This window comes from Hippoglossus hippoglossus, chromosome 5 (genome assembly GCF_009819705.1).
Source record: "Hippoglossus hippoglossus isolate fHipHip1 chromosome 5, fHipHip1.pri, whole genome shotgun sequence".
NCBI classification, from domain to species: Eukaryota; Metazoa; Chordata; class Actinopteri; order Pleuronectiformes; family Pleuronectidae; genus Hippoglossus; species Hippoglossus hippoglossus.
Genome location: NC_047155.1, coordinates 14,248,829 through 14,266,836, shown reverse-complemented (window position 1 = coordinate 14,266,836; position 18,008 = coordinate 14,248,829). Strand labels below are relative to the sequence as shown.

Genomic DNA, 18,008 nt, shown 5'->3' with positions numbered 1-18,008 from the left:
GTATTCCCTCCTCTCATTGGCTAGATCACTCGCCACCGTGTTCGCGAAAGGTCAACTGTAGTTCCGCCCACAGTTGGTACGGCAGCCGGAGAGGGTCAGAACACCGACACAGCACATAGAATGGGACAGTATGTTCCTTCTGTTGCATCAGGCTGCTTGAGGTGTTGTAATTCAGAGGTCATGTGTTCTTTTCAGTGAGTGAGTTTGATCACCAGAGAAAAATGTACAACCAGCACAGGTTCCAGAAAACCACATGCACCAAACTCTCTGTGCACTCCTGATTCACTCTGTTTTAAATTCATTTAAAGTAGTGGTCACCAACCTTTTCAAGCCAAAGATCACTTTTTAATTCAAAACGTAAACTGAGACCTACCACCTGAATATCTCACAAAATGTTTGCAATTTCTGTTAAAGGCTCAATGTACGAGCATAAATACACACAAAGAAAGGCAGTTATGCAACTTTATCTATTCAATGCACAATATTCACATTAATATCAATTCATATTTACAGGATCTGTTGAATGCACAGTATTCAGCTTCTCAGATCAACAATATGTTCTGCAGCACAATGTTTTTACATCGGCTTTGCCTTGAAAATGGCCAGAAATATGACTATTTCCTTGTATAAAAGTTGTACTGTGTACTCAAATAAATACAAGTACTATACAGTATGAAGCCGTGCAGCTTCCGCTCCTGCAAATACTTCACAATAAAACAAAACATTTTACACAAATAAACGGATTTATTTTGAAACGCATACAGAAAGTGTTGCAACCATTTATGTTTGTTACATAATTCATCAGATAAACATTCAAACTCAGATAATTTTCTCTTTTTATTCTGCTGTGAAACACAATCTTTATCTGTCTATGTCACAAACGTATTCCCAACACTTCCCGAACCCGTTTCAAAGTAAAAGCACTCCAGCGTTAATACATTAATTTGTTTTAACTGAACTGATTGTTATGGACAGACCGGAAGATGCACGTCTTCATACCGTAGTGTCCTGACATTTAGTTTAGTACATAATCCGACTTGTATTGAAGGAAATGCATTAATATTATGCCTATTTTTATTGTTCCTATATTTATATTTCTTAAGTTTAGATTTTCCTATTACTATATTTCGTAAAAATGTACATTGTTCCTATTTTCTTATATTTCTCTATTTTATGTTGTTCCTATTTTTGTATTTCCTGGTGTTTACATTGCTAATTTTTAACAGGGGCCTCTGATCTATGCTATGATATATAGGAGTATACAATATACAATGACAGTATCGTCAGACATTTAATAAGCGCCTAGCAAACGTTGCTGGCACACGAGACTGACTATTGTGCTAATATGCACATTTAATTAGTAATAATATTAGACATTAATAAAAGTAATAATTAAGCATGTCTAGACATAATTTTGGTTTGAATGGGACTGCGTTGGACAGGAAGATTTTGTAGACTTGAAACTTGGGTGTTTTTGCTTCTCAAATGCCACTGGAAAATAGAATGTAAGTATTGTTGTCCTTGTGTTCAACAGTTTACTCTGTCATGCCAATAAAAGAATATTTGTAGGAATATATCGGCCAAAGCAAATAACATTCAGAATAACATACCTCTTAAATTCCCATCCTTAAAATAGCTGTTTTTTCAATGAAGAGAATCAAGAATAAATATCAAAATGTTTAATGAACTAAACATTATGAGGACAATCTTTACCAAAACAAAGGATAAAATACATATTTACACAGAGACAAAAGTCATCACATGATAACGCTTGAGGTCACTCTTTTCTTCCCAACCTCCAAAAAACTCACAATCCAACAGCATCAAATCATAATTTAACAATGGTTGCATGTGGTGAACATAAGAAAAGTTGTGGAAATTGATAATCACATAGGAGGAAAACAGCTTAGGAGCATTGCTATAGTATGTTGGATCGAAGTCAGTGAATGTAGCAGGCACAGGTGTGTGCAGACTAACAGTTGCTATGCTGTTTAATGTCAGATCTTGGATTATGATGATGCTCTATTGATGATTCAGTGCAGAACTGAAGTGTACTGAACTGAGTGTGTCTGGTCAAGTAAACCATTGTCAGCACTGTCACACAGGGAATAATGAATAGCAGGGGCTTTAATAGAAGTCTTATACATTTGACAAAACTCTTCTTTTGAATGGGTTTGAGTAGCATGCGTGCAGGGGACCACAGCGTGTAAAGTAACGGTCCTTGAAGGTCAAAGACCAAGGCACTTCAACAGTAATCATCTGCCCTGCCAAAGTGTCCTTCAATATGATATAACATCCTTTTCTACTTCAGGGATTTAGATCTGTTGGCCACTCTTTTTCAGTCAGAAGGAAGAGGGTTAGTAACAAGGACATTTTTCTTTTTCAAACTCAGGACCAGTGTGGTGCTGATCTATGTGGGACACACAGGCAAGAGACACTGATCAGGCAGTGGATAACAAACTGTCAGTCAGTGAACTCCTCACAACGAGCACCAGGCAAACCATGTACCTAATGGTGGTCAGACCCTGATCGCAACGTGGGTCTTTTCTGTGGGTTGTTAAACATGGGACAACCCTGGTATACTGATCAACAAGAGTGAAAAATACCTGATGAAACAGCCTATGTAAAGCAAAGAGGTGAGTGTATGTCTGGTCAGTTTCAAGATCATCAACAATCCAAGGTGCTGCTCTTCAAACCATACAGCAACTGGAAATACATAACTGTAGCAAGCTGTTTATTGTAATAACACAATTCGGGAGAAGACACCAGGGGGCTCTTTGCCGTCGCCCAGCGCTGCACGGAAGCCTTCCTGTCGCCGAGCCTGTGCCAGCTTAGCGAGTGAGAGGAATGACCGAGGTTCTGTGATGGCCAGATCACTGATAACATGTCGGTTCAGATCAACGCTGGTCTGTGTGGAAGAAGAGAGGAAATGTCTTACAAACATTACAGTGAAACGTCAAAGCTAAAAAGATCTTACAGAGTGCTGTTACAACTTTGTAATACGTGACACAACAAACCTTTGTAAGGTTGTGCATGAGGGCAGGATACTTCATGCCGTGCTCTCGTGATGCTGCTGCAATGCGGGAAATCCACAGCTGAAGAAATGACAGCACACATTAGAATGATTACCTTGATCAATCACAGATCACAAATTACTTGTGTATACAATGGTGTTTTTGCCAGATCTCAAGTAACTCCCTGTACTGTTTACAATTAATACACATTCTGCTAGCTGAAGACGTGAAATAGTGGTACCAAACAAAACTGAGATTGGAAGGACACCTGACTTTTAAGTAAATGACAATATTTTAAACAAGTTTTCTTTGTCATCTTGTGCTAAATGGATCTAACATTTGTAGAGCTTTTCTGTGGTGTCATCCAAGTGTCTGTAAGCCCCGAAAATCAAATTGGACTCGAAACGAGGTCATATACACCATGTTTTCAGCCTAAATGTCCTCTGTGATCCACGTGTGAACGCGGCTCCAGAGGAGGACATCAGAGGACATTTAGGCTAAAACGATGTAAACCCCTGAAGCTCCAAGTGTTTTGTGGAATCAATCACTTCACCCACCCCTCCATCCATCGGCATAGTGGAGATGGTAAATGGTGAAGAGATAATGAGTGGATTTTCATTTTTTGGGTGAACTATCCTTTTAAAGAAAGGTAGAGGAAGGAATAGGACTCAAATTAAACATGAATATAAGATGTAGGGTCCTGCAGCAGTAGTCTGGACCACACAGCTGTTCGAATAAGACGAGAGGTTAGAAGACACGTGTTTAAAAAGGACAAAACCTTACCGTCCTCATGTTGCGTTTCTTCAGCCTCCGGGCTTTGGTGGCGTAGACGAAAGCTCTCCTGACGGCCCGCACTGCCAGAGTGTAGCAGCGGTTCTTCCTGCCCCTGAAGTGCTGGAGGAACAACCGACAGCAGGGTGACTACACCGGATCTACCGGGAACATGTCTCACACATTACAGTCACTGCACCGGGGTGACGGCGAGCGGACCCATCTCTGAACAGCACAGTGACTCACTCGTTTCCTGAGGTCACGACAACAGACAGCACAACACGATGACATAAGACACAACAACGTGGGAGCAGGTTCGCCCCATCTGCCCCAGGAGATAGTCGCGACCTTACCCGCGCGTTTTTGAGAACTTCTTGAACTTTCCAGTATCTGTCGGGCCCGCGGCTTCTGATCCAACAAGACAGCGTCAGGAAAACCATGGTTGTTTTCCAGCCGAGGTGATTCAACAGAACGAAAACACGGGGTTTGCGTGACCTCGAGCCAGTTTCACCTGGAAGGAGATGAAGGAAACTGGGTTCACTTCCACACGCGACTGACGCAGATACACTGGGTGCGCTCGTTTTCTAACCCAGGACACGGTGTCTGCGTAGGAGTGTCATAAGACTGTGTGTGGAGGAGTATGTTTCCTCTGCGCCGCCCGGCTGGCATGTGGGGAGGAAAAAACAAGCGCCACGGCGAGAGCAGTGACGCGGCCGCGGTGGATGCTGGGATAGCAGGCGCTGTCGGTGGAGGTCAGAGAAACTCCAAAATGGCTGCTGTTTGTTTCACGTCCTTGAGCCGCTGCGGCGTTGTGGCGTGTCGTTCCCCCGCAGGACTGGTGGTAAGTTAGACTACGTGTCCAGTTTATATTGTTCTGTCGCTTCACTCACAGGGACACTTCACCTTCTGGCAGCAGAGGTCTCCGTCTATGCCCTGAAGTCAGTGCTAACGGTAGCCCTCCCTGTCAGCTGCGGTCACACTGACTGTGCTGAAACTTCAAAACATCTGATGTTGTTGGTTATCGGTTCGAGTGCTTAGCATCAAATGTAAACTGTTTTAACTCAAAAGTGTTTAACCTATAAGTGTTTACCTTAAAACCTTTAGCTGAAACCATTCAAGCTAATTAAAAACATCAGCCTGAGGGAAGTGATGGTTTTCTAACGTCACTGTAGTAATAGCGCCCAGTTCAGCAGTATTTCATTATAATTCAAATATCTGATTATTGACAGTTCTATGTCTATGAATGGAAAAGCATTTCAGATCAGAACTCCAAAAAACAATCCAACAACAAAACCAAAACAAGCCACATAACAAAAAGTGCTCACTTTGTAAAATCAACAGTCTTATACTGTATATAGCACAGATCCAAGACAATTTACTGAAAAGAAACCTATAGGTACACAGAGAAAATATAATAATGTAATTACAATAGTAAATAAACAGATATTTAAGATAATTAGGATCAGTCATCACAGCCCCTTGCTGTTTTCATCTGTAAATTTAGTTTGCTTAAAATAATAGAAAAAGGAAATCGGTTATAAACCCTGATATTATCTCGGCGATAATGGATTAGATGACTGGAGAAAGGTCTGCTACTCTCTTAAGAAAAGATAAATAACTGAAACCTTCTCATGTGTGAGGAGGATTCTTGAAAGAATCCACCAGTTTGAAGTATGTGGTGGATGTATGTTCCGAATCTTCAGTGCTTAACTACAAAAAGCTGCTTTCCCAAATTTTTTGCAGTTGTATTTGGCACATTTATCATTAAGCAGTGAAGAGTTGAAGGTTTTGGGCCATTTTGGCTTCAAAATGGTAAAAGAATTTTAAAATCTATTCTCAATGTTACAGATATCCAGTGCCCTGATGCTTTTACTGATGTGATATATCCTCTTTTCTTAGTTGTGGATACAATCCTTGCTGCTCATAATCTTTTTAATGTTGGACACATAATTGGGTGACATCCGAATCACATTTACACCTTGATCCAATTTTTATTCCAATTGGAAGCAATATATTGAAAACAGAAGGTGAACAAGAATTTAACCCTGAAGGAAACATCTCCAAGACAATTTCTGACTTAGTGTTGTCTCGTTACTATGCATGTATGTGTATATAATGAAAATAGACCAGCATAATAATCATATGTTGTCTCCCCTTGTCCCTGTTGTTAGGCGGTGCGGTACGCCCAAACAGCAGCGGCTCCGGCAGCTCAGCCCAGAATAAAGAAGTTCCAGGTGTACAGATGGGACCCAGACACTCCAGGGGACAAACCCCGCATGCAGACCTACGAGATAGACCTCAACACGTAGGTGTTACAGCTTTTCTCTCTGAGTGAGGAGGATGAGGAAGGCCAGTTTGTGCTGCATTTTGTCAGTGCAACTTTCAAACTGTGTTGGCGTTTATTATCTACTTAAATACACATATAACTAGAAATGCACCCAGTAGAGAGCATACTTCTGCCAAGGCCCAAAAGTCCTATTAAATTAAATCAAGCTGCACCAAATTTCACACACTCACAGATTCCCTAAATGTGACTGATTATTTTCATCAAGATCCAGGAAATATTCCTTGGTAAAACAGTGAAAAATGTCACAATTTTAAAGAAAGTGAAAAGGCGGAGGTAATGACACATTTGTAATTCTGGCACTAATGGTGGCTTGCTGCAAAGAGCATTGCTCATTTAATCCAAGTACATGAGGGCATAATTAATGACCTATGAACAGCCTACAGGTGGATTAAACTCAGGTGGATTAAACTCAGGTATATCTGGCAGCCTGTCATGTTTCCTGCCCTCCTCCTTCACCTGTTCCTCTAATCAGCTTGAGAAGACTCAACTCTCTTGTGTCAAAACAACTTGCAGCATTGACTCCCTGCCTGGTTGTTCTCTTCTACAGTTGTGGTCCAATGATTCTCGATGCACTGATCAAGATCAAGAATGAGATGGACTCCACTCTGACCTTTCGCCGCTCCTGCAGAGAAGGTCAGTGACATGGAGGCTGGAGTGTGCCAACAGAATCTATTATCAACTTTGATATGTGCCATTAGAAATTAATTTAATACAAATGCTTAAACATTCAAATGTACAGAAGCATTAGTTACAATTGCCTGTAGAAAATATTATGATCATTAAAAGTTCAGTGTGTAGAATCTTTTGACATCTAGTGGTGAAGTTGCATGTTGCAGCTGAATAACCCCTCACCTCACCCTCTCCAACCTGTGGCAGCCTTCAGTTGTCATAAAAACTCAAAAGGTGTTTAGTTTGTCCAGTTGCAGCTACTGTAAAAAAAAATGGCGGCCTCTGTACAGAGGTCCCGCTCCTGATGTAAATATATAGTATTTAAATATAAAGGGCTCATTCAAGGGGTAAAGGAAACAAAATTTCTTCAAACAGAAAATATCTTCTACTACACTCCAGTAATAAAATGCTTAAGTAAAGTTTAGTTATAGAGACCTTGTTTTGTGCCATAAATGATACTGAAAATGTTTTATCCATCTTTCTGCAGGTATCTGTGGGTCCTGTGCAATGAACATTAATGGAGGAAATACACTCGCTTGTCTCAACAAGATTGACACTAACATTAGCAAGCCAACCAAGATTTACCCTCTGCCACACATGTATGTGGTCAAAGACCTGGTACCCGTAAGTAAAAACCCTGAATAAAGAATCCACTACAGAGCTCTGGGAGCAGATGTTACTCCAGTTGTTCCATTTGTGTATAAAGCACGTTTCCCTCCTTAACTTAATTGATGATTTATTAATGTCATAACATTAAGGATTTTATTGTCTGTATATTAATTGAATGCATGTGTTTATGTGACTGCTGCTGTTAAGATAAGTTCAGCCTCATTTGATTTATAGCCTCTTAGGTAATGTCATATTTAAACCAACTGGCCAAAGGTCTTTTCTTGTTGAATATCACAGTGATAACAGGTTAACCCTCATGACAACTATTTCTCTCTTCTGTGTTGATGTGTTGCTGTTTTTTGAACATGGATGAATTCCTTTAACACAATCAGACTTATTTTTTCAAAGTGTATATATATATTTTTTAATTAACTTTTATTCTGACTTTTGTTTGTGTTGGCAGGACATGAGTAACTTCTACGCACAGTACAAGGCCATTGAACCCTACCTGAAGAAGAAGGACGAGTCAATGGAGGGGAAAGAGCAGTACCTGCAGTCTGTAGAGGACCGACAGAAACTGGTACACTGCCGGTTTTATTTTGGTAACACATTGCAGGCTTTACAGTGCTCAAAGTCCCATGACAATGAATATCCCTTCTTGCTTCTCTCCTGTGTAGGATGGCCTGTATGAGTGTATCCTGTGTGCCTGCTGCAGCACAAGCTGCCCAAGTTACTGGTGGAATGGTGACAAATACCTTGGACCTGCTGTGCTGATGCAGGTGTGTGTGCGCAGGTTGAACACATCAACATTAAGGACAGATCATTCTGGATTAATCTGAGTCAATTAAATAAATAGCCATGTGTCAGTATTCATAGTCATATATCCTGCCGTCTCTCAGGCGTATCGTTGGATGATTGATTCACGAGACGAGTTCACAGAGGAGCGTCTGTCCAAGCTGCAGGATCCTTTCTCCCTCTACCGCTGCCACACTATCATGAACTGCACCAAGACCTGCCCCAAGGTGACTGGTCAACACTCGTGTCTCGTGCACATCACAGTTCATACCATGACACAAGTACATCTTGTTTTCCCTAATTGCATTTTCAAGCGTGGTGCAAGGACAGAACTATAAACCAGAAAGAAAGAACCAACAAGACAGGGTTTTAGTAAAAGGACACATCCTTTATTCTCAGTATCCACGAGTATCATGTGTAAAAAAAAAAAACGTAATTCTGTATTTACAGATATGTTTAGCCACAGTTTGTGTACCTTATTGCGTTAATATGTTAACCGGCAGCGAAGCATTTTTTTCAGTTTTTTGATTTGCATCTGCATTTATTGATATCTGTTTATGAAAATCTTAATTTAAATGTCTCATGACAAAATATATTTTCTACCTGATGCACAAATATTTTCAACATCATATATGAAAATTACAGTGATGAAAGTGTTTGTTGTTAAATGACCACAGCTAGGTCACTGGCTGATTCTGTCCTGTATCTTGTGTCCTTAAACACAGTCTACATCCTGCAACATCTTCATCTAATATCACAATGATTCTCACCGGTCTCTTTTCACCCGTCTCCTCTTCCTCACAGGGGTTGAACCCAGGAAAAGCAATTGCTGAGATCAAGAAGATGATGGCAACATACAAGGAGAAGGCAGCTGCTGTCGTTTGAAACCTCCACTTCAGCGTCCTTTTTCTATAACTTTTCCCTCCATGATATAAATTGTATATTAATTAAGAATTCTTAAATGGTCTGAAGGGCCAGTGCACCAGTCAGCTCAACCACCACCACCACCACCACACCCTGGGTCAACTAATAGAAGTGAGTGTGTGTGTGTGTGTGTGGTTGGAGGACTTGGTGTTATAAACGCACATGTACAGTATGAATGCAGATGAGAGAGTGTGTATTAGTCTGTACCACATCATTGGTATTTATCTCCAGTTCCACTGTGTGTTTGTTTGTGCTCTTGAGAGAAACGATGCTGCATAGCAAAGTAAAAACATTTGTGTATCTTTCTTTTATGGCTTATTGCTTCTCAGGTTAGCAGCCCAGTGTTTAACTTCATTCAGATCTTCCAACACACCAACAACAGTCCTTGTTTTGATGGAAAATAAATAGTCAAAATGCCTGTCTTCCGTTTTCATTGGTTATTACTTGTCCTCATTAATGTCTCTCCTACTATTCACCTACCTCACCTGCAGTCATTGGCTGACTGTCCACTAGAGGTCATTACTGTGCAGAGGCCAAGCCCAAAATGGGTGGAACCAGCAGAAGCTTCATTGCTGGGTTTACCTGAGACCTGTCACAAAGGCAGACGTTTGTGATGAAGAGTGTCTGAGTGACACACGTCTGTGTCACAGTGTTTTATGTATTGTTATTTAAAATTTTTTTATGTTTTACTGTCCGTTCGTGCCATTCTTCTGAATATGATATCTACGGAACACCTTGACACAATCCTTTCACATTTGGCACAAACATTTACTTAGACTCGAGGATTAACTGATAAGAATTTGTTGCCTGGAGGTCAAAGATCAAGATCACGGCGACGTCACGTTCCAATGCATGTGATAAATCAGGACTCTCCATAGGGAATTTCATTACATCTGGCACAAACATTCATTTGAACTCAAGGGGTCAAAGGTCAAGGTCACTATGATCTCTCGAAACATGTTTTGTATTGTTAATGTAATCTCTCAGGAACACCTCAAGGAATTTCTTTTAAATTTGGCACACGTGTTCACTTTGACTCGCTGATTAGATTTTGTTGGTCAAAGGACAAAGAGCAAGGTCACAGAGGCCTCACAAAACATGTTTTTGGCCTCTTGAATGTGATATCTCAAGTCTGCCTTAAGGGGATTTCCCTAAATTCTGACCAGTTGTCACCTTGACTCAAAGATTAACTGAAAGGTTCAGCTCATAGTGACCTTAAATGAATATGGAAAAAAAGTTATATAGACAGAAACCGCACTAGTTGTCGGAGGCATACAACCGCAGTAGGATATTTCTACATTAAATATACCTTTTTTACCAAATTCAGTTTTCCCTAATCTTATTGATGATTTGCTTTGAGGATTGATCAAGTGCCTTTCTGAAAAAGATCTAAACTGTATGAAATGTAAAAAGATGTGTAACACCATAGGTTATTAGTTGTGTTCTTTTGGCACGACACAGAGCTTTCAGATTAACAATCTCTTCTATTTTGCTGCACACTAACTGGTTCATTTGGAAAGCCTCACTCTGCGCTCCAGGATGAGTGTTAGCGTTAGCCTGGGCTCATGTCGTAACCTACAGTTTTTGTAAACTAACTAGTAACATCGCAGTTTAGATGAGTAGAGGGGGAAAAAGCCCCACATGCTTTTAATGACATATATATATATATAAAAATGAATTCATAATAAATAATGAGATACATATAACTGACTGCTAACCGCAGCCGATAAAGTTTTTTTTGTTCGAAAGAGACACAGTGTGTTGATATTTATTTCACAGCTGATGATGACATTTGACAGGATTCAAATGGTTTTCATGTCTGGTGTTGATTCAATGCTGTAGTTCAATTCTGATTCGTTTTTTCACATGTTCATAACTTTTTAATAAAATGGTGACATATGGCATTTATATCACTCAGACTGGTAACCTATGGCAACAGTATATGTGGCAATAATCCAGCCAGTATCTATTATCTAACATTTGACCAGTTCATCAGTATATTTTTTCTTCTCTTGACCTGTTACATTACAAAGTGTAACCCTGATCTTGCTGGGTCTGGGGGTCGGATAACGGGGGCTGGAGGCTGGATGGGGAGGAGACTACAGATGTGGGGTGGTACAATGTGGCTGGAAGGTCCTCCTGCTCTCACAGGACACATGAGAGCTGAGCAAAGTCGGAGCAAACTGAACCAGAGTTAGGTAAGAAAACCACGTCTTAAGTTTGCAGGATTTTTGTTTTCAATTGGACACACTTTGTTATTTTCACAGCATGCATGTGTGTGCAGGGCTTGACTTGTGCTGAGAGTTATGAAGGGAAAAGAAATCAGGGGATATATGAGGAATGCATGCAGCCCAGTCAGTGTTTGAGAGACGCAGAAGCATCCCAGCTGTTTATCAGTCCTCAGAATGAAGAGCGAATAATAGAGGAGCATTTGTGTGCATGTTAATGGCTGTGGAGCGCTGACATGTGGTCCTGTGTTTTCACTGGAGAGAAGACGGAGGAGGGACTTCACAACACAGCCTGTAGCAATGGCACTACAATGGAGAGGGGGTGCCAAGAGGGAAAAAAAATCAGCTGCTGCTAGAGGCTGGGGGTCAATGAGGGCACATGGAAAGATGATTTTAAATGTGTGCTTGTTTTTTATTCATAGTTGCATTAAATCAAAAGGTGTAAAATAGATGACAGCAGTGGATCATGTTGCTGTCCTCAGAAACTCTTAGTAATGTGTGAGTGTGAACGTGGGGGGGAGATGGGGTCCCTAGCTGGGAAGGGAAGGAGTCATTGGGGAGAGGGGGGCTAATCGCTCCCAGATGTGTGCTGTGAAAACATATGGTTTCTGATAGCCACTGTGATGCACAAGAAGAATGTGTGTGTGTGTGTTTGTGTGCATTTGTGTTGCAGTATTACACACAGACACGCACACACACACACAGATTTATTGTTACACATGTAGAACTTGTGCAAACAATGTTTCCATCACGGTTGGCTCTCAGTGCGGCCTCACAGAGCAGTAGTCCACAGTGTAGGATGTGTAGAAGGCACATGTTGTGTGTATGAGGTGGCCTACAGTGCTGCAGCGGAGGAGGAGCATTCATACTTTCCACAAAGCAGAAAAAAAGCAGTTTTGTCATTTCTGCAGGAAGCAGGAGTTAATGGACTTTTCTGTTTGCAACACTGTGACTCACTGAATCCCATCGACAGCTTTAGAATGAAAGAAATTGGTCTGGTTGTCGGTGATGTCTTGGTGTTGTCAGTGTTTCGATTTTTCTGTCCACATGTCATTTGGACTCAACCTGAGAGGCCCTCACTGCTTGGTGGAGTGAAGACGAAAGAGTAAGGGGGTGAGGAGGAGGGAGGGTTCGAGGAAATGACCAGTGAGGGCGACAGAAGGAAAACGAAGGATGTGGAGGCAGACGTAGGGAGGGAAGGAGGGGTGAACTCGGAGGGCGGGGTGGGGTTGAGGGGTTCTCTGTTTCTTTTCCTGGAATGCAGCCTCCAGACCGTCTGCTGCAAAGAGGGAAAAGTAGGAAAACAGAGGGGTTGTTCTAAGGAAGACGAACGTGCCACATTCTTGCTGTCAGACTTTTCTCCCCCTCTCTCTTGCCATGGCTGTTTTTTTTGTTGTTTTTATTTGTTTTTGTTTTGTGTGTGTGTGTGGGGGGGGGGCGTCAAGGGAAGAACAGTGGGGGGTTGAAAGGTGATGGAGGGCAGGGGGAAAGAGGGAGACCAGAGGCACATCCAGCACTTCACAGCACTTCATTCCCCTCATGTCGCTCTGCCCTGATCGTTCCATCTTCTCCTCATCTCCCTGCAGTGTTGAAGTCAGTCTACCTCCCAAAGTGACCATGAGAGTCCTCCTGCTAATCTGCATGCCAGGTAACTGCACCGCCGTCCTCTGTCAGCTCTGAAAACGTGGCCTCAAATCGTCCATAGATTGCTTCATGCTCCAAAATGTGGCACTGTCAAACATGATGATTTGAGAAGCACTCTAGTTGCTTTCTTGCCCACAGTTGGATGAGAAGCGTCTGAACAATACATTTTTGCATTGACTTAGCATAAACTCTGGAAACAGCGAGCCAGGCTCTGTCGACAGGTAAACAAAACCCGCCTACAACAGAAAGGCACAGAGCATCACCCTTTTTTCACTCTGCATCAAACCAGCGAGAGGACGACAAACAGGATTTAAATAATGCAACCGTCTCTCGTGCAATACAAGATTGTAGCTTTTGTAAAAAATAGTTGGACCCCGTCACTTGTAGAAAAGAAACGGTTGAGAAAATTGGTTTTAAGGGATATAAGATGGTAAAAGTTCTTCAAATAGAAGTAAGAGTAGGTGTGTTGCAAATTAGTTGAAATACAAAATTATTAAAAGATAGGATGAAAGGTGATTTAACGTGCAAATGGTCTGGAAATACACACTCCGAAGTCAGGAGATTTAACGGCAACACTATATAACTTTTGAAAGGAACAACTTTCCCACATTTGCACAATCTAGTGGCTAGTCTGGCACGCCCCCTAACAAAGCCAGGAAAAGCGATATTTCCTACATGAGCTGGAAGCGGTTGTCCAATTACATCAGAGTGGGCCAATCAGAACAGCCTGGGCTTTCCTGGGAGGGCGGGCCCCGAAAAATCTTGCGTTTACTGACAGAGACTGAAAAGAGGAGCTGCAGCAATTGACAGTGTGAAGAAAGTGATGTCATTTTATAACATTAGAGCATGTCAGCCTTTTCAAGTAATAACACAAACTAAAATTTTTTTCCTGAATATGAGCATAACATATCTCCTCTAAAGCACTGAGGTGACTTTGTGTCACTTTTACTTACTGTGGACATGACAGGACAATGCTAAAGACTGTAAAGTTGTGCAACAGTAACACACACTTTAAAGCTTTTGTAATTATTGTAGGGTGGCTAAGGAGGTACAGCGGGTCATCCACTAATCAGAGGGTCTAAGGTTCGATCCCTGTCTCCCGAATTCCGGATTCCGAGATACTGAACCCTAAGTGGCCCCTGACATCTGTGCCAGCAGTTTATGAATTGTCTATGTTAGGGAAAAGTGCTGCACATACATGTACTGTATGAATGTGTGTGTGAATGGGTGGATGTTAAAACTTTAATGTTAAGAGCTTTGAGTGATTGTCAGGGTTAGAATATATATCTATATATATAATATATAAAGACCATTTAGTTATTGTAGCTTTTACCTTAAAAGGACGTAAATACAATGTTTCAAACTTCAGAAATTGAGATTTTGAAATCAAAAGTGAGAGCAGATAACAGATATTTAAAAAAAGTAGTAATGCACAACAGTGTTTCTTAGTTACAGTATCTAGAATACTCGTAATCACTGACTTTGTACCCTTGCATTGCACTCATTGCTTCTTTTTTGTGATGACTGTATTTGTCTGAAACCTCAACAGTTCTGCTGCTCGCCCAGGCTCAGTACCAGGAACGATATCCTTTTTTGGGTGAGTTCCTTAAAAGAATATGGGCCTGGATTGTTCCAGCTCAGCATCGGTTTATATCAGAGTTCTCCACATCTGGTCCTGATCTCTCCCTGTCCTCTGATATGTCACTTAGCCTTGAGGAGCTCTTTCTCTCCCTCTCGCTCTCTCTCCTCTTGTTGTTATTTACCACCAGCATAGCAACCGTTTTCACAGTGTAATCAGCTCTCTAACCACTCTGCATGTTATTGTTTGTAAACATCTTGCATATGAAGTCATGGATTAGGACCCCACAAGCTGCCAGTGTTCTTCTCCAGCTTTGGCGTGCAGGTGGTTCATTTTATGTGGAGCAGTGCTTTCTTGTGTGTGTTTGTGTATTTGAGGGGGAATGAGGGGGTGGAGACGGTAATTGGTTTCACAGTGTTGATCTCATGAAACATTCTTCTCTCCTACTTATGTCACGGCTTCACAGAGGACTATGGGCCAGATTATTTTCCAGGTAAAAAAAAATTGAAACACATAGAAATGTTCATTTTAGGTCTTTAGGTTTTACGTTCACGTTTAAATGTTAATTGCTTGGTTAAAAGAGATTGCTCCACTTTTGTTTCAGAGGGTGCAAATCCCGACCCTCCTTCCGGAACCTTCCAGCAGCAGGTCAGATTGGATACTCTGGTCCGTCCAGAAAAATCAGGTACATGTGTTGAATTCTCCTGTCAGAGTCACGAGTCACGTCAGGTCGCTGTGTTTAAAAAGGTTGTCAGCGACTCATTTGAAATCTACTTTGTTATGTGAACGTCAGAGTCTGAGTTGGAGACGGAGCCCACGGAGCCAGGACCTCTTGGTGAGAACGCTGCAGAAATGAGGACAGATCATCAGTTGTTTACTTTGAGTGGATAAATCATTTTTTCTTTGTATCTGATTTCCAGATTGCAGAGAGGAGCAGTATCCCTGCACCCGACTCTACTCTGTTCACAAGCCATGCAAGCAGTGCCTCAACAGCCTCTGCTTCTACAGGTATGCGTTAGTTTTTCATGTGTTTTAAATGAGCAGTACGCCTCAAATAAACATTCAGCCATTTTCTCTCAGTCGTCTCTAAAGTTTGTAGGACCAACAAACACTTCTCCTAAACCAGACTATTACAACTGCTCCAACCAGAAAAGTGTCTGTTTACAGGCTCTTTCCTTGGGCCATACCCAACCATCCCACTAATTTGCATTAAAGTCGGTTCAGTAGTTTCTGTGTAATCCTGCAAACAGACTAAACAGCAATTAAAATACTGATGGTGTGAGTCTTCGAAATCAGGTCACAAATACACATGTATAGTTTCAATAGGTATAGTTTCATTTGAAAGAATCCCGGGTATCTTTTTAAACAGTTAGGTAATGTAGCTTTTCGCAAACCTTACTTCCAAAAGGAATTAAAAAAAAGTACATTTCACTGGGGACTGTAGCAACTTCAGGAAACAAAGAGTCGCTGAGAGGCTGAGGTCGGGCGTCAATAGTTTGAATGACGGGCTAACCCGAAGATTACTGAGTAAAATGCGTTTAACTTTTTAAAGAAAATGGTGGTCAGCTTATTGCAACATGCACACACTCGTAAATTGAAGCAATCACAGGGATCAAAAGAAAAATAGCATAGCAGTTTTTACAGCAGTATGTGGTATCAACTGAAAACAAATCATAGTGCCTATGTTTATTATGATGAAGAAATGTGTCACTTAGTGCAACACTGTGGTTCCTTGGTCCATGTTTAAGAGTTCATGGATGACATTGGAGGTTTATCGAACAGATGAGTGTGTTACACAGATTATGCTTCCATGAGACTTTTCAACAGTAAAACATTTATAGAGATATTCCTGTTATAAGCAGGGTTTTGATTTATGTGAAGATGAGGATAACTGTGTATTTTAGGGTGAACTGCTCCTTTAGCGTCCCTGGTTCTTCAGTGCTCCACTTAAACTGTATTTAAAGACCCTTTATGTGCATAACAGGAATAAACATGTGTTTTCATTCAGTTTGAGACGAGTGTACGTCATCAACAAGGAGGTCTGCGTGAGGACTGTGTGCGCACATGACGAGCTGCTCAGAGGTGGGTTCGGTGTGTTGTGTATCTCTGTGTGTGTGTGTCGGTCCAGAGACTCTTGTTGTGTTAACTCTTGACTCCTCTGCGTCTGCGTGTAGCGGACATGTGTCGTGACCAGTTCTCTCGCTGTGGCGTGGCGGCGCTGAGTGGACAGTGCGCATCACTAGGAGGAACCTGTGGAAAGAGCTGTGGTGGCTGCTGATGGAGCACTGAGATCAGGGACAGACCACCCGCCCAGATACTGCCGCTTGTCTACAACTCGTCCACATCCTCTGACTTTGTCCTCCTGCCTCTTTTTCCTCCTCTTCCTCACTTCTCCCTCTGACTCTTCTATACCAGACTTTTCCTCTGTTTCTCTTTATTTCTCCACATTTATGTCTACCCAGTAGAGCCTGTGTGTATGGTTAAATATACTCCAAAAGACATTGATGACAGTACTAATCACTGGTGCTATACAAACATCACACTGGTGCTATAAAGAGTTAACCTTTAGAGATGCACATAAAACTGCAGAACATCTTCTTTTTTTTTTTGCCATATTGTATCACATTAATCTCATGCTTTGTGTTTGTTGATATGTTACTGTACTTGTGTTGAGAAGCAGTCATTGTCAAGATGATCAGCTCATCAGCGGTGGCCACTGTGCTCTGACATCAGAGAAACACTGATCAGTATCCAGCCGTCAGCAGTCTCATGGTTGAAGATCGTGAGATATGTGAAGAGACAGGTGGTGAGTGACCTCAGTTTTTGCACTTCTGCCACGTGGATCTGAGCTTAGCAACCAAGCAGCAAGCGAAAAATATATAGAATTATATTCCAGTGGCAACAAGTGCTCTGAAAAGGCATCTCACAAGCGGCCTCTGTACTACTGCTTTGTAAAACTGTCACTATAAAGACTGAGAAAAAAATTAAAACTTTTTTTTTTACTACAACTGTTCAGTGTGTGATTGAGTCGAATGGGATTTGTCGCTGTGATGTAATCTGAGGCAGTTGGCTGGCAGATACACATCGGCAGATATGAGCCTTTCAAAGCCGTATCATCATCAGTGTTTAAATAATTGACTTTGAATTTACAGAATAAACAATGCAAAAAAGATGCGCATTCATATTTACTTAATTCAAGTTCTATTAATGTGGGTGTATTTGTATTTTCTCAGGGTTTTATAACAACATCTCGGAAATTATAGTAAAAAATGTTAATATATATTGGACGATATATCAGTATTGGAAATATTTTACTCCCAAATATCTTTATCGTACGTTAGAGCATTAGGGCCATATAGAAGTTTTTGAATTCTTGAAATTACCAGATTTGTAATTTAATAAGTCATGATATTTTAAGAAAAAGAAAA

General features: G+C 41.2%; 3 protein-coding genes across 4 annotated transcripts; 2 read left to right on the top strand and 1 right to left on the bottom strand.

Moving 5' to 3' along the window:
• Window positions 1-2,385: 2,385 nt before the first annotated feature.
• mrpl20 (mitochondrial ribosomal protein L20) lies at window positions 2,386-4,438 on the bottom strand. Its single transcript, XM_034586162.1, has 4 exons — window positions 4,139-4,438; window positions 3,798-3,908; window positions 3,018-3,095; window positions 2,386-2,908 (listed from the first exon to the last, which is right to left on the bottom strand). The coding sequence occupies exons 1-4, from the start codon at window positions 4,223-4,225 to the stop codon at window positions 2,735-2,737; spliced, it is 450 nt and encodes a 149-aa protein (XP_034442053.1). The 5' UTR covers window positions 4,226-4,438; the 3' UTR covers window positions 2,386-2,734.
• On the top strand, window positions 4,438-9,547 carry sdhb (succinate dehydrogenase complex, subunit B, iron sulfur (Ip)). 2 transcript variants are annotated; one of them, XM_034586103.1, is made up of 8 exons: window positions 4,438-4,626; window positions 5,957-6,090; window positions 6,680-6,765; window positions 7,289-7,425; window positions 7,874-7,990; window positions 8,088-8,189; window positions 8,310-8,432; window positions 9,010-9,547. In XM_034586103.1, the coding sequence occupies exons 1-8, from the start codon at window positions 4,453-4,455 to the stop codon at window positions 9,088-9,090; spliced, it is 954 nt and encodes a 317-aa protein (XP_034441994.1). In that variant the 5' UTR covers window positions 4,438-4,452; the 3' UTR covers window positions 9,091-9,547. The 2 variants fall into 2 exon arrangements, with proteins under 2 accessions (XP_034441994.1, XP_034441993.1); XM_034586102.1 differs by lacking the exon at window positions 9,010-9,547 and adding an exon at window positions 8,536-8,748 and having other exon boundaries at window positions 8,310-8,462.
• Window positions 9,548-11,223: 1,676 nt separating this feature from the next.
• Window positions 11,224-17,588, top strand: mfap2 (microfibril associated protein 2). The gene is made up of 9 exons (XM_034586159.1): window positions 11,224-11,327; window positions 12,944-13,005; window positions 14,551-14,598; window positions 15,047-15,073; window positions 15,185-15,265; window positions 15,374-15,415; window positions 15,501-15,588; window positions 16,589-16,662; window positions 16,755-17,588. Exons 2-9 carry the CDS (start codon window positions 12,975-12,977, stop codon window positions 16,856-16,858), a joined length of 495 nt encoding a protein of 164 aa, XP_034442050.1. The 5' UTR covers window positions 11,224-11,327; window positions 12,944-12,974; the 3' UTR covers window positions 16,859-17,588.
• The last annotated feature ends 420 nt before the right edge of the window (window positions 17,589-18,008 follow it).